The 24,928-nt window shown below is 36.3% G+C and overlaps 3 protein-coding genes across 4 annotated transcripts in view; 2 read left to right on the top strand and 1 right to left on the bottom strand.

Moving 5' to 3' along the window:
• Positions 1-88: 88 nt before the first annotated feature.
• Positions 89-10,953, bottom strand: LOC139934872 (geranylgeranyl transferase type-2 subunit alpha-like). The gene is made up of 12 exons (XM_071929288.1): positions 10,875-10,953; positions 9,993-10,103; positions 9,476-9,600; positions 8,488-8,675; positions 7,758-7,955; positions 7,161-7,244; positions 6,508-6,692; positions 5,504-5,600; positions 4,388-4,528; positions 3,487-3,692; positions 2,723-2,921; positions 89-2,532 (listed from the first exon to the last, which is right to left on the bottom strand). The coding sequence occupies exons 1-12, from the start codon at positions 10,875-10,877 to the stop codon at positions 2,375-2,377; spliced, it is 1,695 nt and encodes a 564-aa protein (XP_071785389.1). The 5' UTR covers positions 10,878-10,953; the 3' UTR covers positions 89-2,374.
• Positions 10,954-11,156: 203 nt separating this feature from the next.
• LOC139934884 (deubiquitinase OTUD6B-like) lies at positions 11,157-17,763 on the top strand. Its single transcript, XM_071929305.1, has 9 exons — positions 11,157-11,262; positions 12,015-12,175; positions 12,942-13,034; positions 13,327-13,464; positions 13,723-13,788; positions 14,576-14,684; positions 14,812-14,873; positions 15,442-15,548; positions 16,163-17,763. Exons 1-9 carry the CDS (start codon positions 11,190-11,192, stop codon positions 16,254-16,256), a joined length of 903 nt encoding a protein of 300 aa, XP_071785406.1. The 5' UTR covers positions 11,157-11,189; the 3' UTR covers positions 16,257-17,763.
• Positions 17,764-17,858: 95 nt separating this feature from the next.
• The window catches only part of LOC139934860 (uncharacterized), a 57,129-nt gene continuing 50,059 nt past the window's right edge, over positions 17,859-24,928 (top strand). Inside the window, exons 1-3 of one of the 2 annotated variants that reach the window (XM_071929273.1) lie at positions 17,859-18,211; positions 19,919-20,117; positions 22,613-22,817. In XM_071929273.1, the coding sequence (XP_071785374.1) occupies positions 22,709-22,817 (109 nt within the window). In that variant the 5' untranslated portion in view covers positions 17,859-18,211; positions 19,919-20,117; positions 22,613-22,708. Of the gene's footprint in view, positions 18,212-19,730; positions 20,118-22,612; positions 22,818-24,928 lie in introns of those variants that run through there. The other variant, XM_071929274.1, reaches the window with a different exon arrangement.

The raw sequence follows: 24,928 nt of genomic DNA, 5'->3' as shown, positions 1-24,928 counted from the left end.
GGTTGATGGTATAAAACATTGTGAGAAACGGCTCTCTCTGAAGTAACTTAGTTTTCGAGAAAGAAGTAATTTTCCATGAACTTGATTTTGAGACCTCAAGTTTAGAATTTGAGCATCTGAAATGCACACAACTTCGTGTGACAAGGGTGTTTTTTCTTTCATTATTATCTCGCAACTTCGACGACCAATTGAGCTCAAATTTTCACAGGTTTGTTATTTTATGCATATGTTGAGATACACCAATAGAAGACTGGTCTTTGACAATTACCAATAGTGTCCAGTGTCTTCAAAGGGGCACAGCAATTTTTCTCTGGTAAGGTGCACCTCTATGAGGAAAATGTCAATTTTTATTGGAACTTTACAGTGGGCACCACAGCTAATGTGTCATACACTTCAGTAAAACAAAGAATTAGGACTTGTACTTGCATGTAGATGATTAGGAAAGGACAGTCATATACATGTAGTAACTGTTTTTATTACATAGATTGATAAAAAGAACATTAAATGCCTTTAATAAAAAAAGTAACGTTAAACATTGATATTTCACATTGCCACAAGGGGATTTAAAGGCAGTGGACACTATTGGTAATTACTCAAAATAATTTTTAGCAAAAAAACTTACTTGGCTACAAGTAATGGAGAGCTGTTGTCAGTATGAAACACTGTGAGAAACGGCTCCCTCTGAAGTAACGTAGTTTTCGAGAAAGAAGTAATTTTCCACGAATTTGATTTCAAGACCTCAGTTTTAGAACTTGAGGTCTCGAAATCAAGCATCTGAAAGCACACAACTTCAAGTGACAAGGGTGTTTTTTCTTTCATTATTATCTCGCAACTTCAACGACCGATTGAGCTCAAATTTTCACAGGTTTGTTATTTATGCATATGTTGAGATACACCAACTGTGAAGACTCGTCTTTGACAATTACCAATAGTGTCCAGTGTCTTTAAATACCAAGCTGGCAACAGCAAATTTCTCTCATACAAACAATGCTTTACTGGTATGATTATGGGTTGCAAAAACCAAGAAATTGTGATTCAGTAACTAGATGACAATACTTATTCTAGTCATTGTGAAATCAGCGGTTAGTTTGTTAGGATTCGAACTTGCAACCTTTTGAGTTGTGGTGATTTTTGAGGAAAAAATGATTTACATGATGTTTGGAACAATATGATCTGGCCATCTTTTAGAGAAAGTTTCAAAGCATTGGTTATTAATAATTACTTGGTCTTTTGGTTTGTGAAGTAAAACAAACAACTTTGTTTATCAATTTCATTTTACACTTATTATATTTAACATGGAATAATTTCTTACAAGACACCAAAATGCACTGTCAAAATAATAACGCTATATTTTTGTACACCGGTTGTTAACCTAATTATTTCATTCACAGCGTTAAAAATTGCCAAACATGATTTGCTTTTCTCAAATCTAAACCTTGATTAATGTTGATTTTTTCAAATATATTATGGACACATAAGTTTATTTTTATAAACCATGTAAGCACAACAGCTTACTAAGCACAGACAAATTTTGCTTGGCAGAAACATGTTACCAGCCAACATTCCATTACGTTGACATTATTGTGACTGGTTACCCCCTTCTTTTTTCGCTAAGCAACAAAATTTGCTGAGCATTTTTTTCTCTTCTGCTTAACAGCTTTAAGATATTGGGGTCTAGTGACATGATTTTGTAGCAACATTTGTTTCAGTTGTTGTTATTACTGTTAAGAGGTGCTATTATCGAAGTAATTGAAATCAATAGTTGTAAATTCACAGGCATGAATTGTAACATGCGATTATATTTTGTATTTGTTGCATTTTTATTGTAATACTTCTTTGGAAGTAATGTTGTTGCAGAGTAAACTGTCTGGATATGTTGGGTGTTTGTCTGCAATTATTTTAGAAAAAGAGGAAGCCATTAGGTATACCACTTGCATATTCACAATCATTAGGAGACACTTTTTGTTACAAAAACACCAAATGACCAACAGATAAATATTGAGAACTCTTTTCAGATCTTCTCTTCTTTCGTTTGATGACTTAACCAAGGCGAGCAGTGTTCGTGTATTTAACAAACTCAAGCAATTTGTCTTCATTGACACAGTGATTGCTAATAGACCTTATGCATTGACGTCATCCAGCCGCCATCTTAGAGGAATAACGGTGACGAAACAATCGAGACGCACAGATTTGTACGCGCGGCGCACAGTATTTGCCAATGAACAACCTCCTTTTACCCTCTAGGTGAGGGCGCCCTACTGAAATGACGTCATGTGCATAAGGTCTGTTGAATATCGATCGACTGCTACATCAGTTGTTTTCAAACTAGTGTTTATAAAATGGACACAACAAAAATATGCACATAAATAACATTTCAAATGGTTTCTCCGTTTAGTAAAACAAGCTTTGGAAGACATTCTGTCACTCTGGCTTTGAATTCTGGAATGTCACATATAGGGTTGGAGCTCACGTCTAAACTCTGTAGTCTCGCACAGGACTGTAATGCTTGGAGATTCTGTACTGTCTTGATAGCTGATACAACAAGTTAAGGGAAATAATCGATTCATTACAAGTTATAATTAACCCTTACAATCCCATACCCTTCTATAGCAAACTGCAATATGTGTAAGACTCAAAAGTCCCCATTCGACTCGATTAAATTTGAACCCACCCATCTTAACAAAAACACTCCCCTGTTTGAGATAAATCATTAAAAAGATACAATTGTTCTTCACTGATAACGTTTCCAAGTCGGGCAAATATTGAAGGTCTGTCAGATCTTCCAGGGTGTTGTTGTCGGCCAATAAGGTGCGAGTACACTGCAATGCATGGCAACCTTTGAGAGATGAAAGCTGATTGGATGATAAGTTGACCTGGGTCATTAGCACCATTAGCTCTGTGTGGCATAAACTGGTAAGGTGCTGTAGGAAGATGAAATTAGAAGTTTGGTTATTTTGAATGAAATTACAGTAGAAAATGTTTGATCACAAGGATATGCTGTGAAGTTCTAACATGTTGCTTATGTGCTCATTTGATGTGGTGTCTGCCTCTAAATTTCATTAAATTAACACTGCCAAAGATTTCCTGAAACAATCCAAGATTAAAAAGCTGAATCTACAATTTTGTTTTAAACTTGTTAAAAAAAACTTTGGTTAAAGGCAAAGTATACCTGAGGTATTTGGAACCGTTCGATTGTTTTAATCTTACAAAAATGAATATATAATTATAGGTGGTCAGGTTTTTAAGATATCGCCCAAAATCTGGAGTAAATATGTCCAAGCAGGTAGAATAATCCCAAATGGGAATACGGGGATAAAAACTAATATTGTTTTTCATAACCACGTTACTTCAAAGTGAAATGTATCTCAAAATGCTTTATACTATCTAAAGCTGCTGTACACTTTTTTAACTGCCATTAATTTTAAGAGTAATTGCCAAACATTTACCTTCCCTTTAACTGAAGTTCCCAATCTTGAAAATAAATACCTTATCTGATAAATCCAGTTCCCTGCTACCAGTTTGCATGTTTCTAGTGATTTCATTCTCGATGACAAACTTGCTTCTAAGGTCCTTGAAGTACCCCACCCTACAGGGGTCCGTCTTGAGTAGTGTCTGGAAGTAGCGTAGAGTCTCCTCTTCATATCGCAGAGGATCTACCGCCCTCATGAGCAGAATGATGGTCAGGAGACACCCTAGAACGATGATGGAGGGGAGATAATGATGTCTCGTTAGTTTAATGAGTCAAGTCAACATCAACATGTCATCTTTAGATTGGCCTAAGATTAAGATCTTCTTAGATGGGCTGAAGCTTTCATTTCATTCTGGTTGTGAATCCAAGGACTAAGGAAAGTGAACTTAATCTTTTAACCAAGCCAAAAACTGAATGCAGAAATGACAAAGGAGAGGTTTCAGTTTTAAATGTGGGAGGAAAACCCAGAGAATTATGCAGTCAGGTAGGGACTGAAAACCCAATCCACATAGTACCCCTTGTGGGATTTAAGGTAGAAGGCAAGGAAAGATACCACTAAGCCAACCCCACTGCCCCACTTTACTCGATGAACAAAGTTCCAATTTGACATGATTAACTTCAATGCATAATCTTCAAGGGGGTTTGTATTTGTATGGGGGGGGGGTGGATCTGGAGGGTTAGAAAGGGACCTGAATTTAAGTGGTATTAATTATTTAGACCCATTTACTTCAATGAGGTGAGGTTTGCAGGTAGCGCCATGTGTAAATCTCTTTTGAGTGGTGTTGGTTATGAAATGAACCAGTGGTTGACAACTCAACATTTCAATCAGTATGCTCCGATCCTCTTAGGCAGGAAAGACGGTGCTATCGCAATCCTCACTTAATTGTACTCCCACCATGCAAAACTTCAAATCCTTACATTTATTATCAGGTTCCAACTCCTGTAGTTGTTGGCATGACTCTAGTTCCTGGGTCAGGACCCCAGACTTCTCTACACTTAGCTGTGCAGAGAAGAGGCCAATTGCATCTGTTGTGTCCCTACTCCAGGACTCAGTCTCATCTGGAAATCAACATCAAAGTCAAGATATTAGGAACCAACTTAAAAGTGAAAGGATACGTTCGTTAAACACTCCTAAAAATTAAAGACAATAAAAAACTTACTTGGTTAGTACGACAGCTTTTGACAAGAAACATTTCACTTTGAAGCAATGTGGTATGGATAAAAAAGATTAAAGCCATTGGACCCCTCCGGTACAGAAAAAAAAATAAAAAGTTCACAGATTTACAAATAACTTACAGGGTTTACAGAAGGTAGTGGTGAAAGACTTCTCTTGAAATATTATTCCATGAAATGCTTTACTTTTTGAGAAAACAGTACAACAATATAAATTCTCGTTAGCGAGAATTACGGATTTATTTTAAACACATGTCATGACACGGCGAAACGCGCGGATACAAGAGTGGGTTTTCCCGTTATTTTCTCCCGACTCCGATGACCGATTGAGCCTTAATTTTCACAGGTTTCTTATTTGATATAGAAGTTGTGATACACGAAGTGTGGGACTTGGACATTACTGTTTACCGAAAGTGTATAATGGCTTTAAAGGAGGGTATACCTTTGGTAATGACTCCAAGAAGTTAATGATCATAAAAACTGACTTGGTGAGAAGCACTTCAGTTGCTGATAATGTATAAAACTTTGAGAAACAATTCCCTCCTAAGTATTGTGGTTTAAGAGAGAGAGATTTAAAAACATTTCAATCTGAGAACTGTCTTCTGCATGATTGTGTATTCCAATTACGCATTATTTTTCCTGCAAGGACTAAACTGCTCCAAGTTTTAAGCGATATCTCAAAAACGCTTAACAACTTTTGAAGTGAAATTTTCACAGGTTAGTTTTATTGCATATATCTACATTTATATAGGATAAAAACAATTGAACGGAGAAAAAAAAAAAATTATACGCTCCCTTTAAATAATTACACATCGATACATTGAATTAAGCAACACTCTCCACTCATTGTAAGATTCTTACCTTCAGAAATCCTGCATTGTCTATCAACAGTAGTGTCTTTCATTGATAAATGCACATCATGGGAGGCTGTTAACACATCAGCATTCACTTCATGTATCTAAACAAATTATTCTAACTCAGGAAAGTATAATACTCAGCTCACATTGCCACCTTTTGCCACCAATTAATTGATAATAAATTAGAATTGATCAAAACGACATTTTATATCATTCCAATGTAATCCTCATTGCAGTGCTGTATAACCAAAAGTCTTTTTTTTTCCGAAGTCAAGTCAAGTCACAAGTAACTTTTGCTCAAGTCAAGTCACAAGTAAAGTTTTCAGGAGTCAAATCAGGAGTTGAGGTTTTGCAAGTCAAGTCAAGTCACATAAAATCCTGTTCAAAGATATCAATAGGCAGGTGCACTTGTACATCTGCATATCCCTGAGCACTCAAAAACATAGGGATAGTTGGCATCAACGCCGAAGACTAGACTTCCCAGATTTATTCTAAACAATAACTGCACTAAGTAGGATTTGAAACTTTGCATGGTGGAAATAAGATGTAGGAGAGTTTGCGGTAACACCATGTAATAACAATCTCTAAATGAGTTGGGGTGGTTCTAAAAAGAACCGTTGGATTAACTCGACGTTTCGATCAGTATGCTCTGATCGTCTTCTGGAGAAATGATCATCTTCCATTTCTCCAGAAGACGATCAGAGCATACTAATCGAAACGTCGAGTTAATCCAACGGTTCTTTTCAGAACCACCCCAACTCATTTAGAGATTGTTATTACATGGTGTTACCGCAAACTCTTCTATATAATAACTGCACTGTCGTAAAATCAAAATTATTCTTGTTGAGTGATTTTTGCACGAGTCAAGTCAAGTCACAAGTAGTTTTGCCCCAAGCCAAGTTAAGTCAAGTCGCAAGTAAATGAAATTGGTGACTCGAATCCCACTTGAGTCCAAGTCACCGACTCCCGTCAACAACACTGCCTCGTTGCTTCTTAATCCAAGGATACCCACACTAAGGCGTGTTCCTTTGTTCCTTTTGAGTTCCTCCAAGCACCGAGACTGTTCTCTCCATCAATAGTCACAGATATCTCTGAAGAATTCTCAGCAAGATTAATGGGTTGAGCAAAGACTGCGATTATCCGAGCTGGGTTTCTGGAAACGTAGAGTAGCTGGATCTCCTGAGGTTTGTCAGCTGTCAGTGAAAACAAGGAATTCATAAAAATAAAAATAAATGTATGTATTTTTATTAACTTATTAACTTCTGGATTTTTATGGAACAACACTTTGTGATGTCTATGTGACATGAAAAGCAATTTTTCAACAATCATTATAAGTATTGTTAGAACTATATTGTACAAGATTTTTGTATGTTTTTTATACAGTGTAAGTCCAAGATGCAAGTACAATTGAATGAAATAAACTCAGAAGAAATGTCATCCTTCCAAGATTTAACATCAAACACATTCCCAAAAGCAATGTTAATCAGTTTTCTCACCATTTAAAAAAAACAAATCCACAATTATTTTAAGGAAGACAATTCTCTGCTGTCTGATATATACTAAAATTATTCCATTTTACAACACAATTTGGTTTTAACACAAAATATAAAAAAAATCACCAATTCATGTTTTCAATGTTGACCTTTGACCTTGTTACTAACCTCTTCCAAGGAGCCACCTATGGTAGAACCAACCACTCTGATCGTTGGGATCGGTAAAGAAGGCATTCTGGACCAGTTCATATTCTGTAGAAACAACGGAGGCAAGAAAGAGACTGTTAAAAAGAAGAGAAGACCATTGTCTTGGTGCTGGTCATGAATTGCATAATCAATGCAGCTCTGTGGATCTAGCTTGCAAGGGTGTCAGTAGGGTTAGTGTTAGCGCTGCCTGCGACTCAAAGCACTCCTGGAGTTCTGTACTTTTCTAAGCCACTGTGTGAAATTCATTTGGCATAAATGTTTTTAAAAAAACAAGTTTGACAGTTGATGAAATTCTTTCTCGTCTTTTTCTTATCCAGCCCTGACCAGTTGGCACAACTCAAATTCACTTGACCCCCTTAATTGCCTGTTGTGCAGCAAGAACGAAAACTAATGTGAAACTGGCACCAAAAAGGAGCAGGCAGAGTTAGTAACAAGTGAAAGTAAAAATATCTGGTCTATATTTCTACACAATAAAACCTTAGGCAATTTTAAAAGTGTTGACCTATATTTTGTTTGATTTGCACTGTGATTGAGTTTTATTCAAAGTTTGTCTCGTACCTTGCAGCAGTATTTCCTCTTTGATCCGTCCTTTATTCTCAGGATCAGGATACAGTAACGGAAGAAGTTTACTCCGGTAATGCCATGAGGAGTAGTTTGAGAAGTTAGTTGATATCTTGGCTGTAGAGAACTTGAGTTCCTCGGATGGTTCAATCTTAGCTTTAGTTGTAACAAATCGGCGGTAATCCCAACAATGAACTAAAAGATCAAGAAATCAGTCAAGTTTGACAGATTACTGTATTACACACTACTTAAAAATGGCAATATTGTCTCACCAAAGTGTGGTCCTTCGGTTAGACTGCAGGACTTGCAATCACAAGGTTGTGAGTTTGATTTTACAGATTTCACAGCGGCTAGAATAAGTATTGTTGTCTAGTTGTTGAACTTCACAATTTCTTGATTTGTGCAATTCATAATCATAGACGTTAAACCAATGTTAATATGAGATTGGCCTTTGCCAATTTGGTGTTTATATACCCTTGTGGGAGTTTGCCGAATTCCCTTGACGGCAAGATCATCTAAACAAACAAACAAGCAAACAAACAGACCAGAATTGCAGACAGCTTTTTGCAAATAAGATTCAAACTGAATCAAAGTTCTATTCAGTCATCCAGAGATGACAGATTTGATTGGCAAGGTCGAAATTAAATACTGATTCATATTTTGCCATTAAAAGTTTTGGACAAATTGGCGATTGCTTTCATTTGAGAATGACAAACATGTGACTCACAATTCCTCTCGTCATATTCCAAGTACTTATTGCACAATGAGACTTCTCTACTCCAGTCTGGTTCTGGCATGTGTTCCATAACCCAGCAACGATGATGCCATGCACCATAAGACTTTGGGTTGACCATCAGGCAAGATTCAAGAAAACTCAGCTCCTTACTGTATCTGCCCTGAAGGTCTTCAGAAGGACTGGGAAAAATAGTTGGTAAACAAATTAAATAACTTTTAAATTAATGAGTTGGATTTGAAACTTTGCTTAATGGGGCGTATAATCAGGTGAGGTTTGCGACAGCACCGTGTTCTAAACTCTTTTGAGTAGAGTTGGTTTTGAAAAGGATCAATGGTTGGTAATCACTGGTCCTTTTCACAACCAACACTACTCAAAAGAGATTTATACGTAGTCCTAAATATTACTGAACGTTTTAAGTAAAGATTGGTTGTATGGTGCATCGATCACTCACGGACCAAATTTACCTTCATGTCTGATTTTTTAAAATTACAAGAATTTTTTCTCACAACCACATTTCTCAAGAATTTCTCAAGATTATTCACATGTTTTCACCAGAAATTCCTTACAGAATTGGTTTACCTAATTACTGACAAAAACTATACTTTTTTGTTTATATTTATTGGTTTATTTCATAAAAACATTACAAAGGAATGAACAGTATGACAACCGATATGGTTGAATTGCACTAGAACATGTACAGTATAAAATTTCTTTAAAAAAAGCTAAAAGGTTAAACAGCTTAAACTAAACACACAATGGGTAATAAAACGAAGGTAAGGTTGCGGCGGTGTGTGCTATGCTCTGACCTCACTCAAATTACAAAGTAGGAGAAAGTATTTGATAAACATAGACCCAGTAACTTGGGCACTGTACGCCTTTTTAAAGAAGTTCTGTTATCTGGGGTGCTAGTACGAACCACAGATGTCAACAAAATTGTTAAAGGAGAGCAGCGCCCCCAGTTACTGGGTCTATAACAAACCTAGTCTTAGTAAGCTCCAGGAATATCTCTCTTCTGTAGTTCCAGAGTGAATAGTAATCTGGATTTGCTGAGAGGAGTTGGTTGGTGAATTCTAAGGCCTCTTCATCAAACTCTCTATTCTTTCTCTGGCAATAATAAAACAAAACAAAAGTACAAATCAGATTATTGTTGCGTGTCGTGGCCAAGAATTGTAGTCCACCGGACCCAAGCTCCGGGGTTGTCAGCAGCAGAGTGTGGGTTTGAATCCCTGTCATGATACTTGTGTATAACTTAGTATACCTCCGCCCATTTGAAGCTCCATATCGAAAGTCCAAACTGCCGAACAATGGAAACGTACAATTAACAAACATATTGTAGCCAAAGAGCAACGCCTGCGCAGCACGCGCAAACGCAAGAACGTCACCATGATAACGGCCCTTTAAATGATCTCATCATCAAATATGCCAAAAAAGAATTGTCTTTTAGTATTTAATAGGTGTCATGTAGGAACAAGAAGTTATTATTGATTTTTAATTACTTTCTGAATGATTCTCTGAGTAGCTCCTGAGTACACTTTGAGTTTCTTCTCTCTTTCTTTTCTCTTGGCCTCCTGCTGTTCAGCGGTTGTCTTCACTTTGAGTCGACCATGCTGAAATGACAAATAAATGAGGTTTGATTAAAAAGAATCAAAGATTACTCTCAGAAGATTTTTTTATTATTATGATTATTCATAATCAGATGTGAAAAAAACAGTGTCCTGACTGATTTGAAACAATTTATACCAACTGTCAACTGACCAAGTCTAGTTTTTTAGACCTTATATTTGATAATTATCTGTTATTTGTTGTTTACTTTTTAGCAAGCGGTATAGTGCACCCAGTAGAGTAAATTCTGTGCAAATAAATTGGACCATATGTTTGTGTAGACTTAGTAACTGGGGGGCTGTACTCCGGTTCTTTTCTCAAACAAACGGAGTACAGCGCCCCAATTTAGCACTATTTAACAATGGGCTTTATTTTACAAGTTTGTTCTCAAAAGATTCCCTTCCTCTGTCTTGGCCTATTATTATAATTCCAGCATAAGAACTAGCTAGTTGCGATAATGTAACCCTCCTTCCGACGGCCGCGAGGAGGGTTACGCTATCGCAACTAAAGAACTAGCCTACAACATCATGTAGTCATTTAACATGCTTTATTTACCCAAACATACAAACAATCATTCAATCAGTTTGTAAATATGTGAAGAAAGAACACCACAGTAAATAAAATATTATAAATTTGTAAAAGAAAACAAACATTAAAAAAATTTTTTTTTTAAATCTTAACATGATTTACATTTCAAGACACCACGGTGTATATCTGAAACTTGATGTTAAATAAAATAGAATATATTGTGACAATTAAAAACGGCAAATACAAACCATTTTGATTCGTCTGTTTGCAGGGAGTCGCCTCTAAATTATGACTGTGCTTTTCTGATGTTGCAGTAGTGCATGTGTGTGATGGGATTTAAATGACCTTTGACCTGAATTATTTATTTACAAGTAGTTGAAGTTTCCTTGCACAATTAAATTCTTTACTTTAAAAAGATGTTTATTTCCACTCTAATTTTTGTTAAATAGTTCCATTCAACTATCTGTGTGTGATTTACTTTTGTTATATTTGAATAAGGTATGATTTCCACATAAAAACTGAGGAGTGACACCAACTACACGGTATGTATTGGTATATCAACAATGGCAGAAGACGGGAGTAGCGCTGAAGAAAGACTTCTGCTAACACATCGAAAGGAAAAGAAGGAATTACAAGGTAACACTTCTAGAATAATGATTGTTTACAACCTAAAAGCAATATGTGAAGTTATGGGAATGTAATAGTATATTTAGGAGGTATATTGATGAAAAAAGAGCACTGATCTGCAAGTGTTATGGTTGGTACATTTGGAAGGCGGAAAGACGTGTATTGCCGACACCGATTTTTGATTGTTATTTTGTTTACAAAAGTTTTACCTTTACTTTTGAGCTAGTCTTTTCCGTTCGTCCTGGTTATGTAAACTGTCCCTGATTTCTTTTAGAAATTGCTAGTGATATTGTCTTTACTCTATGTATAAAATTAATTCAAATAGATTGGTAGTGAGGATGCTGAATCTGGTCAACACACTTCCCCAAAAATTAATTTGTTTTACTGGATTGGAGTTGGATTTATTTATTCACCCTGCTTGAGTAAAAAAAGTGGTGGTCTGATAGTAATACAGCACTTCTTACATGTTTAAGAAACTTTCTTTCTGAAACATATTCATATTTTAGTTTTTAAAATGGCATTGCCACCGGTTCAAAAGCAGAACATTGAAACAACGCCAAACATGCCCAAGTGAGGTTTAAGAATGATATTTGAACTTATTGGACTTAAATAAATATGCGATTGACAATTTGATAACAACATAAGGATCCAGCAACAGTCTCCATCAACCTTTGACCTATGATTAATTTATTCTGACAGTAATGTATCTGAGACTGATGAGCTAAACTAAACTAGATTATTTTCTCTTCTGTCTTGATCAGCTCAGATACAAGCGTTGAAACGTTCCATCCCGAAAGGAGATAAGAAGAAAAAGAAAGAAGTAACGGCAGACATCGCCAAGCTAGAATCAGACCTTAGTGAGAGACAAGAAAAAGAACTAAATGCACTCCTGGATGATTTAGAAAAAGGGGATACTACACAGGTATGTGTCAAGTTAAGTCAATGTGGTCTAGTGGTTAGACTACATGACTTGCAATCACAAGTTTGTGGGTTCGAATCCTACCAAGCTAACCACTGATTTCACAATGACTAGAATAAGTATTCTCCTCTACTAACTTAATCTCAATTTCTTGATTTATGCAATTCATAATCATAGACGTTTAACCAATGTTTGTACGAGAGAGATTGGCTATTGCCAGCTTGGTGTTTATATCCCCTTGTGGGAGTTTGCCAAGTTCCCTTGACGGGAAGATCATTTAAACAAACAAACAAACAAACAAACAAACAAACAAACAAACAAACAAACAAACAAACAACAAGTTTCATTCAATACAGTGAAGCTCACAGAGTACATCACTTTGAAGGGTGTGAACACGTTCAAAACTTACCTGTTTATTCCTATAGTTTTTTTTTGTAAAGCGCTTAGAAACACTTTGTATAAAGCGCTATATAAATGTTGTATTTTGTGAATTTTTTATTAGAGCCGTACTTGTTAAGGTCCACTGTGGAGAAATTTGCTACATTTAATGAAATAACAAATCCTTTAAAAGAGGTTTGCAGGCCTGATACTTCATGGAGGCAACAGAGGCGATTGCCTCCATGCCCCTGGTCATTGCCTTGGTGCCCTTGAAATGCTCCAGTAGAAATTTACAATTTCCTCATAGGGTGCCCTTTGTGCCCTTGGTGCCCTTGCCCTCAACATGCCTAAGTTTGAATATTTAGCATTTGATTGTTGATTTTGATTCTAGGATAATGGCCTCTCTGGACAGCTAAATGACTTAACACTAGAGAATAGTGAGAACACTCAGCCTGGACGAGTCAGTAAAGCACAGAAAAGAAGAGTAAGTAGTCACTTTATATCATATTATTCGATGGCGTCTCACTATGTAGGGTGCCATTACACAGAAGGCAAAAGGTAGTTGCTCATTCGTACGCATAAATATGTGCATTTCTGTTGTATAGGCCTATTGTTCTATTTAGATGGCAGCAGTCTATTCAAAAACTCTATTCTTTTAAAAAGTCAGTAATATTATTTTAAATTTCTTAACCTTGGATCGATAACTTGTCGTAAGTGTTTGGAAGGATTCCAATTCTAAATAACCTATTAAACTGTTCTCTTAATTTTACCGTTAGGATAAGAAGGCAGCCAAGGAGAAGCAACGGGAAGAATGTGTCGCTGAAGACGCAGCTAATTTGGAGTTCAGCTCAAGAAGAATAGAAGAGAAAAAGATTGAGAGTGTCTTGGCAAGCAGAGGATTAAAAGTCAAGGAGGTAAAGGATGATGTTTCCATCACAGTCAGGGTTGAGACGGAAGGAGAGGGCAACTTCAAAAGTACAAGAAAATTATTTCTCTTGATGATGTCCGATCGGGCCAGTCTTTTGAAACCAGGGTTCATAATGTGAGTGTGAAGTGGTATCTTTCCTTGCCTTCCACCTCTAGGACTCGGGTTCGATTACTGCTGTGGGCAAAAATAAATTTGAATTTTCTTGTTATTTTTCCATTTTATTTTTATATTTATCTATCTTCAGATTTCTTCAGATGGACATTGTCTGTACAATGCAGTGCAACATCAGCTTGGTCTGCGTGGAACAGAGGTTTGTTTTATTCGTCTCCTTGTCAATCTTTATTAGGCCACATAAAACAAAATTGTTGATCAAAAATTGTTGTTTTTCAAAATGTACAGGTTTGAAAAGATGTTTAAAGAAGGTTTTTATTCATGGTGGCAAAGCGAGAACAATTCTTCAAACATTTACTTGGGCTACACTGTGCTTAGTTGTTTGAAAAAGTTTACAGAAAATGTCATCTAGGAGTTAAATTTGTTTGACGGAACTATTGAAAACATCAAAAACACACAAACCCTCTGTTTTATAGTGATTGTGATGATTTCTTTATTCTTGATTTCATATTTGGCATGTCAACAAAACTGTCAATAAATTATATAAAAAAAATTAAAAAACCTCCCTCCCTCCCCCATCCGAAAAAAAAAAAGGACGATCAACAATTTTTTTTTTTTATGTGGCCTTACATTGTGCTTCTCCATTTCCAAACACAATATTTGAAATGGGAGTAGAATTTTAATAGATGTTAAATTTGAGTTCTGTGAAAACAAATTTTAAGAAATTAATTTTGGGTTGAACAAAGAGCTGGAGCAGGATTTGAACCAACGAATTTTGGATGAATGTGCCGGTGCTCTACCAACCGAGCTATCTAGCCCTATGTTGGTGGTCTCCAAGTTAATAATTATGTCAATAACTTTTTTTCAGAAAAAATGAATTCTAAAGTATATTTGCTCCTCTGTTTTCCTGACAAGAAACTCATTTGAATGGAAGTAGAATTCTTATCAACTCTTAAAAAATTATTCTGAATTATATTTTCTTGCAGGTGACAATGCAGAAGATCAGGGAGCGTGTTGCAGACTACATGAGATCACATATCGATGATTTCTTGTATTTCTTATCAAAGGCTGATTCAGATGAACCTTACACGTTAGGTAAAAGCTCATATTATTTCTCTAATTACAGGGCATTTGGAACCGCTTGATTGTTTTAATCCTAGATAAATGTAGATATATTATATACAGTTAAACTAACCTGTATTGTGGTTGTTTTTCTTAACAGATGAATATGAGAGTTATTGCAAAGATATTGAGACCACAGCAGCCTGGGGTGGACAACCAGAGGTAGGAAAATGTAGCATACAACTGTTGTGGTGTGGCATGGCCAAGCGGTGTAGTTCACCGGACCCAAGCTCTGGTGTTGTCTGTAGCAGAGTGTGGGTTCGAATCCTGGTTATGACTCTTGTGTCCTTGAGCAAGGCACTTAATCATAAGTGCTTCAAAAAATGTTGGGGAGGTGGTGCATTCTGCTCTACCAGCCAGGCTCCTAGTGGATGATACCCATGCCTACATCCTGATGGACTGTCAATGGGGTAGCCCTGTTTCAGCCCCAGGAGTAGGTGTCAACGTGTCCCTGGTGGCAGTTGATTTGGGGTGATGCCCTCACCTTGAAGTCGCCATCCGGCCCTCTGAGTTGGGCGAGTATTCTCAACTGGTCTTCTTTACACTAAAGAAATTTAAACAACTGAGGTGCATTTTAGTAAAATATAGAAATTCATAAATTCACAGAGCAGGATTTGGCCAACAGTATGTGAAACCTAAACTGTTTCTTGTGGGAAGTTCTTGCAAGAACGTTATTTCTTTGCCTGAGGTGCTGTTCGAGTGATATTGATTTGGGTTTTTTGTCTTGTAGATGAGTGCAATGACTAGCATCTTTAAGATACCTATTCAAGTCATCCAAGCAGACAGTCCTGTCGTTAACATTGGTGAGCAGTTTCAGCAGGATCCTCTAGTTCTGATGTGAGTTATCGTTTTTATCCTTTACTCTTTTCCCACACTTTAAATCTTTTCGCTTAAAATGTAGAAGTACATTAAGAGTGGCCCAATTTCATAGAGCTGCTTAAGCACAAAATTTTGCTAAAGTAAAAAAAATACTTGCTTAGTAAAATCAGATTACTGGCCAAGACTCCACTCAATTGTTATGCTAAGTAAACAACAGCTAAAAACCAGTCACAAGCAATGTATATGGCATGAAATTGTTGCCAGTAACAATAAAATAAACAAGCTATTTTCCTGCTTAAGCAATTTTCGTGCTTAAGCAATTTGTTTGCTTAAGCAGCTCTATGAAATTGGCCCCTGATATCAGGGCTTGAATTTTACACTGGATCACTGACCCGAGGCCAGTAGTTATATTGTTGGGCCTGATTATGGAAACTTGTTCTTTGTTATGTTTAATGTAATTCTAAATACACTGTACCTCCCTGATTCTTGCACAAAATCTCCTTGATACAAATGTTGGCAGCTCTCCATAGGGGTAAACATTTTGGATTCTTTTTTTATTTATAAAAAATCAACGACACTCTGCAAAATGTATCCATCAGTAGTGATATTAATATGATATGATATTATTTCAGATACCATCGACATGCATATGGGCTCGGGGAACATTATAACTCTGTCGTTGCTGCTTCTCCGTCATCCAATCAACCAGAGAGTGAAGGTTTATAACAACCAATGGCAGGCAATGCCTGCTGCTAGGGCTCGTTTTATTGTCATCCAGTAATTTATTTGAAAGACCTTCAAGGGAAGGTACACGTTTGGTAATTACTCAAAACAAATATTAACTTAAAAACTGACTTGGTAACAAGCATTGGAGAGATGTTGATAGTATAAAACATTGTAGGAAACAACTCCCTCTGAAGTAACGTTGTTTTTGAGAAAGAGCTAATTTCTCACTCAAATAATAAAAGACTTCTAGCTAGAAGTCTTTTATTCTTATCTGAAAGCACACAATTTCGTCCAACAAGGGTGTTTTTTCTTTCATCATTTTCTCGCAGCTTTGATGACCAATTGAGCCCAAATTTTCACAGGCTTGTTATTTTGTGGTTATGGTGGGATACACCAAGTGAGAAGACTGGTCTTTGACAATTACCAAACGTGTACCTTCCCTTTAATAGAAAACAATATGTTTTTATAAAGGTACGTTCTGTGGAATCCTGCACTTAAAGGGAATTGGCGAAATATGACCTGAAACTGACCAGATAAATCGTAAATGAGTTGGGGTTGAACAAAGAATACTTGACTATAGCTGGATTTGAATATAACTAAGCTGGTCCTTTTTTGATGATGTCCCTAATTTGTCAATATCTTTGTTCGGGGTGCCAGTCAGAAGCCATTCAACTGTTAACTGCTGTGTAGCCACGGATCACAACCAAGTTTACGATACAACCTGGAATTTGTTATTTCAGATATCAAATAATGAACCACAAGGGAATTTGACTGTGATGATTTTAAAGACACTGGACACTATTGGTAATTGTCACAGACCAGTCTACTCACTTGGTGTATCTCAACATATGCATAAAATAACAAACCTGTGATAATTTGAGCTCAATTGGTCGTCGAAGTTGGGAGATAACTATGAAAGAAAAAACACCCTTGTCACACGAAGTTGTGTGCTTCCAGATGCTTGATTTTGAGACCTCAAATTCTAAATCTGAGGTCTTGAAATCAAATTTGTGGTAAATTACTTATTTCTCAAAAACTAGGTCTATACTAGAAGAATTTTTTCTGTGAAATATTTCCCTCTGAAATGAAGCATAATCAAGAAAACTGTTTCTGAAAACCTGAAGTTTTGTTAGTTGTTTTGGGACCTTATCCACACATCTGCTAGAGTAAACCTTTGAGAAACAGATTTAGATTGATCGTGATAAAATGATTGATCATAAAATCCTACCTAGAGGTACTTAATTTCATCCAATATAAAAAGCACAGAAATGTAAAAAGAAAATTGTTTTTACTTAATTTTTCTCCACAAAGGATTTAAGTTTGTGGTGACATTTTAGACAATAAAGAATGCTCTATTGAATAGGACATGCTTTGCTTTGTACTTGTGAAAATGGAAGATTTTATATTGTAACAACTCGATGGCCACTAAGTTTCGGCTTACACTATGTGTCAATGCTTGCCTGTTTAAAAACCTGTTCTGAAGGAGCCAACATGAAACATAAAACTTGGTTTAAAGCCATAGAGCCATAGAAAAAAGAGACATGTTCTCTCTCTCCCTTTAAACTGATTCCTTACCCCACCCCCCCCCCCCCCACCAAATATAGAGGTTGTTTTGAATACACAAACAATTCCTGTAGAAACAAAACCAATGTAACAGTGTATTATTTGTATGGCCTATATCGGCGACGGTATTTATAAGAGTTTGTCCCTTTTCGAGACCGTGGCGTTCTCTTCGGGTTTTTTCTCAGTCAGCCTCCGTCTGCCGGTTTGGCGCCCGTTCTGAAAGCGCATGTTTAAACATCTTCACTGAAACATTGGTTTCGAAAAGGCGGGGTCTTTTGTTAACCAGAGTGATTGCGCCCTCTTCTGACCGGATAAACTTCAAACAAACAGCTGGACAAAAAAAAGATAACAATGGAATGTGGTAGTCAATCAACAGCTACGACAATAATTTCGTAAGTTCGTATATTTTGCTTTTCCACATTACTTTTTATACTTATACATACAGTTTTGGGGGATGTGACAATATTTTTTGTTCCACCCTGGTGAAGTTTGTACACAAAAATCTTCAAACCAAAGTGGTTTAGAAACTTTTGATAATCACCCGAAAATCAGATTCAGACTCGGAGTCTTGTCACAGTCTGTGTGTTACTGCCGTACTGCTGGTAATGCACGTGGGACGTGCAGACTGACAGTGCCAGGAATGTTTAGTCTTTCAAAATATATTATTGGTTTCATTCAAAGTACGTAGTTTTAAGACGTTTTTCTTTTGTACCATATAGTGACCATAACTTTTTGATAAAATAAAATAAAATGTTCAGTGTGGATTTAAGCTTATTAAATTTACTGACTTGGCTTATTAAATTTAGGCCATTTTCAGTTCATTTTCTTTCATTCCCAAAGCTGTTTAACATCTTGAACAAAAACAACATATTATAAATTATGTTGATTTTGAGTCTGATAAAATACTCTCATTTCTTTTTAGTATTTGATAAATGAAGTATCTATCTTCTCTTTTACTCTAACTTAAAGTGCTTTGTTCAAAACTGAGCCAGGAAGATTTGTCCTCATTCTGATTGTAGCCTTGTAAGAATTGAGGTGCAGTTAAAAAATTCAGCAACATAGCCCTGTTGTCGTGTGTGTGGATTCGCTCCCACCCCCCCCCCCACCCCTCAATTCTAGCCCTTGCATATTAAATGAGGAAACCATGAATACAGTTAGCACTACACGTGTCTTAGTCCCCTGCTTGTAATCCTCCAATTCTCATAGTTCTCAATCTCAAGTTACACAATGACTAACTGCTATAACAAGTAAACCACCTTCTTAAAGACACTCCTCACTTGGTGTTTATCTCAACATATGCACAAAATTAAAAAAAACAAGAAAAATTGAACTCAATTGGTCGTCGAAGTTACGAAATAATTGAAAGGAAAAACACCCTTGTCACACGAAGTTGTGTGCTTTCAAATGCTTGATTTCGAGACCTCCAAATCTAATTCTGAGGTCCCGAAATCAAATATTTACCTTGGAAAATTACTTCTGTCTTGAAAACTACGTTACTTCAGAGGGAGCCGTTTCTCACAATGTTTTATACTATCAACCTCTCCCTATTACTCATTATCGAGTAAGGTTTATGCTTGAACAATTATTTTGAGTAATTACCAATAGTGTCCAGTGCCTTCAAGGTACATGATGACTATCTGTTATAACAAGTAGACCACCTTCTTATAAAAGCCACAGGTTCACGTGGTTTGGTTATGACACAAACATTTGGTTTGTATTTGCTGTGATGATTTACACTATACAGACGATGAATGAATCACTTGTGTATTATTGTTGCACGCTTTACCTCCATCCACGGTATTCCCACGTTGACAATCGTGAGTATCCGTGGTACAGAGTGTCCAGGCAACAAGTGACTGATTAAATTGACTGACATGCTTGGGCTTTATTGTATAGCATTATCCATACAGTGCGTCACAAAATCCCTTCAATGTGTAAGGTGGACTAAGTGGGGGATGGTTACTTAGTTTTGCAGGCCTTTTTTTTCTTGAGACCTCGGCAGAACTTAGGTCACTCACACACACCAAGTGGTCATGAGTTCCCAGCATGTTGATCAGCTCTTCGTACTCTACTGACATTCAATATTCCGTATCGAATAGTTCACTGCACTTTATTTGGGAGGTACATCGCATCCGACATCGCCCCTGGACCTTGCCTAGCTCTCTAGGGGACTACCTGACCCAGTGATTACCTCACAGTGGAGTGGACTTTTTAACAGCGGCGTTTGTGTTGTGGAGTAAGAATGAGTATACCCACTTTGCCTGCTTTGTAACTATGGATACAGGAATCTTCAAATTGGTAAGTCACTTAAATATAAATTTATTTTTGCAACAGAAAATTTGCTGTTGCAAACTGCTTACCAACCCAAAGTACCTGTGTAATAAATCCCCAAAAATAGTTAATGGCCTGACGTTTCGGCCCTAGCAGAGTCTTTCTCGAAAGGTTACAAAGGAGTCGGGCTATAATAGATTTTTAACAAGAGTCCTTCAAGGTATTCCCTTTTTTGATACAGCTTTTTATTCAGACTAAAATTTTCACTTGAATTACTGAAACCATAGGATGTGTGATGATTGCCATTGTTAAATCAATTGCATTATTTCTTCTTTATGCTAAAATTAACTTCGGAGATATTTTCTCATTAATGAGGTGCATTTTTATTCTTAAAAAGAAGTTTAAAGACGGAAGGCCGCATGTTTTGCTTAGTATGCCTTTCTTTATATTGTTAGCTTTGGGTAGATTTAGAAATAAATAACTAATTGCACCAAGTAAACAACCAAGGGCTGAATGGTCACAGTGCTCTTTAATAGGAGACATCAACCTTGTGACATACTTAACAAAACAAAACAAAACAAAACAGTTCAGGAAATGAAGGAAGCCCGTCGGATTTGCACTGAATTCAGAATGGAAAATAAGTATTTATCACTAAGAATAAAGTATTTTGGGGTTGAACAAATTATTTAAACTTTACCCGTTCAATTTCCCTTGTGGTTCATAACTTCATATAAGAGATAAGACCGATAGCCCGAAAAACTTCAATACTTTAATTTAAAAATAAATCAAAAATTTGTTTTTATAAAATTGTTAGTGGGTTTGTTAATGTCAAAATATTATGGGAAAATCCTGAAAGACTTCATGAAGTCACATTAGCCCTAACTCAATTTTTCACAATACTTTTTTTAAAAAAGTTACTAATCATTGCTGGTGAATTTGACCACTGGATTTTCCTTCTTTGACAAGCATCTTGGTTTTAAATTTGAGAAAAACTAATAACTATGATCAATCGAGATACATTAGGCAGCTTTTTTTTTTAAAGAATTATAAACAATGGAAGTGGAATTTTATGAAGGGGATTAGAGGAAATCATATAACTCAAGTACAATGAATCCGTTTAGCTTTGGGATTCTTTTGCCCAATTATTTCCCTTCCTGGCAAACCGTCTCAAGCAAAACTAATTAATAGCCCGACATTTTGACATAAAAAAATACTCTGCTAGGGTTGAAAGTCAGGTCATTAACTATTTTTTGGATTTATTCAGTAGGTCCTTTGGTTGGTTGATAAGCAGTTTGCAACAGCTAATTCTATTTTCTCCGGGTTTATGAGAGTTAAATCCTTTGAGTTTTGAGTTGAACAACAACAATTAACATTATATTGGGTTAGTGAAGGGAACTTTTAAAATCCTTTTTCCAAATGTAACCACCTTTTGAAATAAAAAGTTCACAGGTTATTTGTATCTACATTTCTATAAGATTAAAACAATCGGATTTTATTAAAATCAAAGATAGCACTGGACACTTTTGGTAATTGTCAAAGACCAGTCTTTTTACTTGGTGTAGGTGACCTCAACTTATGCATAAAATAATAAACCTGTAAAAATTTGAACGTCAAAGTTGGGAGAGAATAATGGAAGAAAAAACACCCTTGTCGCACAAATTGTGTGCTTTCAGATGCTTGAATTCAAGACCTCAAAATCTAATTCTGAGGTCTCAAAATAAAATTCAAATATTTTAGTGGAAAAATAGTTCTTTCTCGAAAACTACGTTACTTCAGAGGGAGCCGTTTCTCACATTGTTTTATACTATCAACAGCTCTCCATTGCTAGTTACCAATTACGGTTTTATGCTAACAATTATTTTGAGTAATTTCCAGTAGTGTCCACTCCACTGCCTTTAACGCAAAAGGACAAGCCACCCTGTTATGAAACAGATATTAAATGAGACATCATGACAAATAACACACATTGAATTTTAAAATCAGTCACCCAATTAAGTTGTTATTCTTTAGAGGATTGGGTGTGGGATGGTTTGGGAGTGGTCATTGGATTACCTACTCAGAATCAGGCAATATTGATTAACACTACTCAGTATAAACGAACACTCATTCTTCATCATTCTGCCTGTCATGTTTATTTATAAAAGGGATATTTGTAAAAAATCTGAGTCTCTTTAGTCATAACACAAATCAGTCATAAAAGAAATCATAATATTCCTACTTGTGTTAGACATCAAAAGAAAAATGATGGTTAGAAAGATGTTGTAAAAGTAGAATACAATGATCCACACAAACATGCCTCAAAATTGCACGGTTTTCCTTTTACCTCGTCAACTAACACGGTCGGCCATTTATGGGAGTCAAGGCCGACTGTGTTAGTTCGCAAAGTAAAAGGAAAACCACGTAATTCGAGGCAAATTTGTGTGGATCATTGTATTCTACTTTAAAAACATCTTTCCTCTTAGGCTATAACTGTAATTATTCCAAAACCAATATTCAAAGGTAACTTTTTTCTCAAATTGTAGGACGACTTTTTGACTGGCTGTAAGCATCTGTAGGTTATGCTGACTAGAACTAGGAACACCTGCTTTATATCTGAGTAATTTGACCAGATCTCCAAGATGGTGCGTTCTTGCATCTTGACTGTGGGGATGTTCCTCATTTCTTCAACTCTGCTTGTGACCTGTACTGTGGTTCATCAGAACACCAGATGCTTACAAGATATTCCTGGTAAGTGAGGAACTTTGATTCAGTGGAATTTATTCCTTTATTTAATTCTTAAAAATCAATGCCCAAAAACTAATTTTGTATTTCTTCAAATTTCGTCACAGTTAAAAGTTGTGTGAAGGCTGGCATACAAATATGTTATGTGGAAGATGAAGTTTGTGGCACTGGCAGATATAACTCTTTCTACAGGATTGTCTGATGTCAAAATTTAAAACCAGGTGTCCAAATTTAAAACAGGGTTTCAAAAGACACCCGTTTCTAAATTTAAACACCATGTTTTATCTGTCATTTGCCTGTATGTATTATGAACAATTTGAATACTTAGTTCTTAAGTTTCCAGCAAATTTGGACAGTACACCCTTTTCGAAATCCTGACTAATAAAACCTTGTACCAGACTGTAATAAATTCCAACGGCTTTATTTTATAGCCTCTACCAAGAAGTGGTCTTTACAATTCTACACTTAACTATATTTAACTTTGGTCCAATTGACATGTATAATATTGGATTTTTATCAGATAAATCAACACAATCTCTGTACTTAGGGAAGATAACCTTTGAAGTGTCAACAAAATGGAGGTGAACTTTTACGACATACCATTGATATAACACATGTTGTGTAACTTGATTCAATTGAAACTATCTCCAAAAGCTATTTTTTTTATCTGAAATCAAATCTGTCTCTTCAATAATATTTATTCAAGGACAAATGAGAAATTAGTCGTGCAGAATGAACATTATACAGTTTCTAACACAGATGGCCTTGACTCGTGTAATTAAGGTAAAGGTGATTTTTGAACCCCACCTCACACAATAAGATCAGAAAATTAAAAGAAGAAGAATGGATGAACAAAACCAATCACAAGAGAGGAAAAACACCAACCAGATAGATGAACGCAGACCTTTAAAGTCACTGGACACCTTTGGTCAAAGACCAGTATTCTTACTTGGTGTATCCAATCATATGCATCAAATTACAAATCTGTGAAAATTTTGACTCAATTGGTCACCGAGGTTGCAAGAGAATAATGAAAGAAAAAACAATCTTGTTGCAAGCATTTGAGAATGAAGTTGAAGTAGCTGACTTTTCATTTGCTGTATTCAGGATAAATTGTCATTCCTAAAAGGCGTTCAAACCAGGGCCAACTTTCATATAAATAGCTGCTTAAGCATAACAAAATTATGCTGATCAGAATATGGTTACCAGGCAAACTACCATGTCACCTGTATCATTTGCAACTGGTATCCTGCTCATTTCAACTTAGCAGAGAGTTACTAAGCAGTATTTTCTGCTTAAGTAGCTCTATGACATTGGGCCCAGTCCAGTTGAAGATAGAGTTTTCTATTTGGTAATCGATACCCACCGATCAGAGTTAGTTTGATAATAACTTGGAGACGTGCTCAATCAAAGCAACTTTCATCGGTTGTCTTGCCCTGCAAATCAGCACCACTTTTTTGTTCTTTTTGGAGAACGAAGTTGAAGTAGCTAAATTGAGATCTTGATTTTCTGTAGTTGGCTCTACTCAGAATAAGTTGTCATACCTAAGGCGTTCACAGTCCATTTGACTTTTTAGTTGGTAATCGATACTCACTGATCAAAGTTAATTTAATAAAAACTTGAAAACGTGCTCAATAAAAGCAACTTTCATCGGTTGTCTTGCCCTGCAAATCGGCACCACCTGTCCCACGGTTGCTGAGATGATTTTGCCTCAGGCCTGGGTGGAGACAGCTACCTTCTTGACAGGGCAGACACTTGCCACGTCGCCATCGACATCGGCAATAATCGCCTCTTCATTTTAGTTCTGAAGCCGAGTGACTCTGACAAATCGCTGGTGTTGATTGTTAAATTGTGGAAACAAAATTACTGAGTAGGTTTTTATGGTCATGAATTTTCAGAGTTGTTACCAAAGGTACACCCTCCCTTTAAATAATTGTTAAAAAAAAAAAAAATAAGACAACATCTTCAAAAATAGTGTTTTACGGTTATTGAAGCTTTCAGTTTACTTTGAAATGATGTTTTTGCCTAGGGACTGGGAAGGCTTTGACACACAGGCCTGATACTTCACAGAGGTAACAAAGGTGATTGCATCCATGCCCCCTGGTCATTGCCTTGGT

The sequence above is a fragment of the Asterias amurensis genome, chromosome 3 (genome assembly GCF_032118995.1).
Source record: "Asterias amurensis chromosome 3, ASM3211899v1".
Classification (NCBI taxonomy): domain Eukaryota; kingdom Metazoa; phylum Echinodermata; class Asteroidea; order Forcipulatida; family Asteriidae; genus Asterias; species Asterias amurensis.
The sequence above is the reverse complement of the archived record's forward strand: the minus strand, read 5'-3'. Positions and strand labels throughout refer to the sequence as shown.

Coding starts and splice junctions, on each gene's coding strand:
- LOC139934872 (XM_071929288.1), bottom strand. Junction 6,693..7,160: donor TAGGTGGCTCCTTGGAAGAG/GTTAGTAACAAG, acceptor TTTCACTGACAG/CTGACAAACCTCAGGAGATC. Junction 2,533..2,722: donor GTTATCAGTGAAGAACAATT/GTATCTTTTTAA, acceptor TTGTTGTATCAG/CTATCAAGACAGTACAGAAT.
- LOC139934884 (XM_071929305.1), top strand. CDS start 11,190: ATGGCAGAAGACGGGAGTAGCGCTGAAGAAAGACTTCTGCTAACACAT. Junction 13,789..14,575: donor TTGGTCTGCGTGGAACAGAG/GTTTGTTTTATT, acceptor ATTTTCTTGCAG/GTGACAATGCAGAAGATCAG. Junction 15,549..16,162: donor CAGGATCCTCTAGTTCTGAT/GTGAGTTATCGT, acceptor ATATTATTTCAG/ATACCATCGACATGCATATG.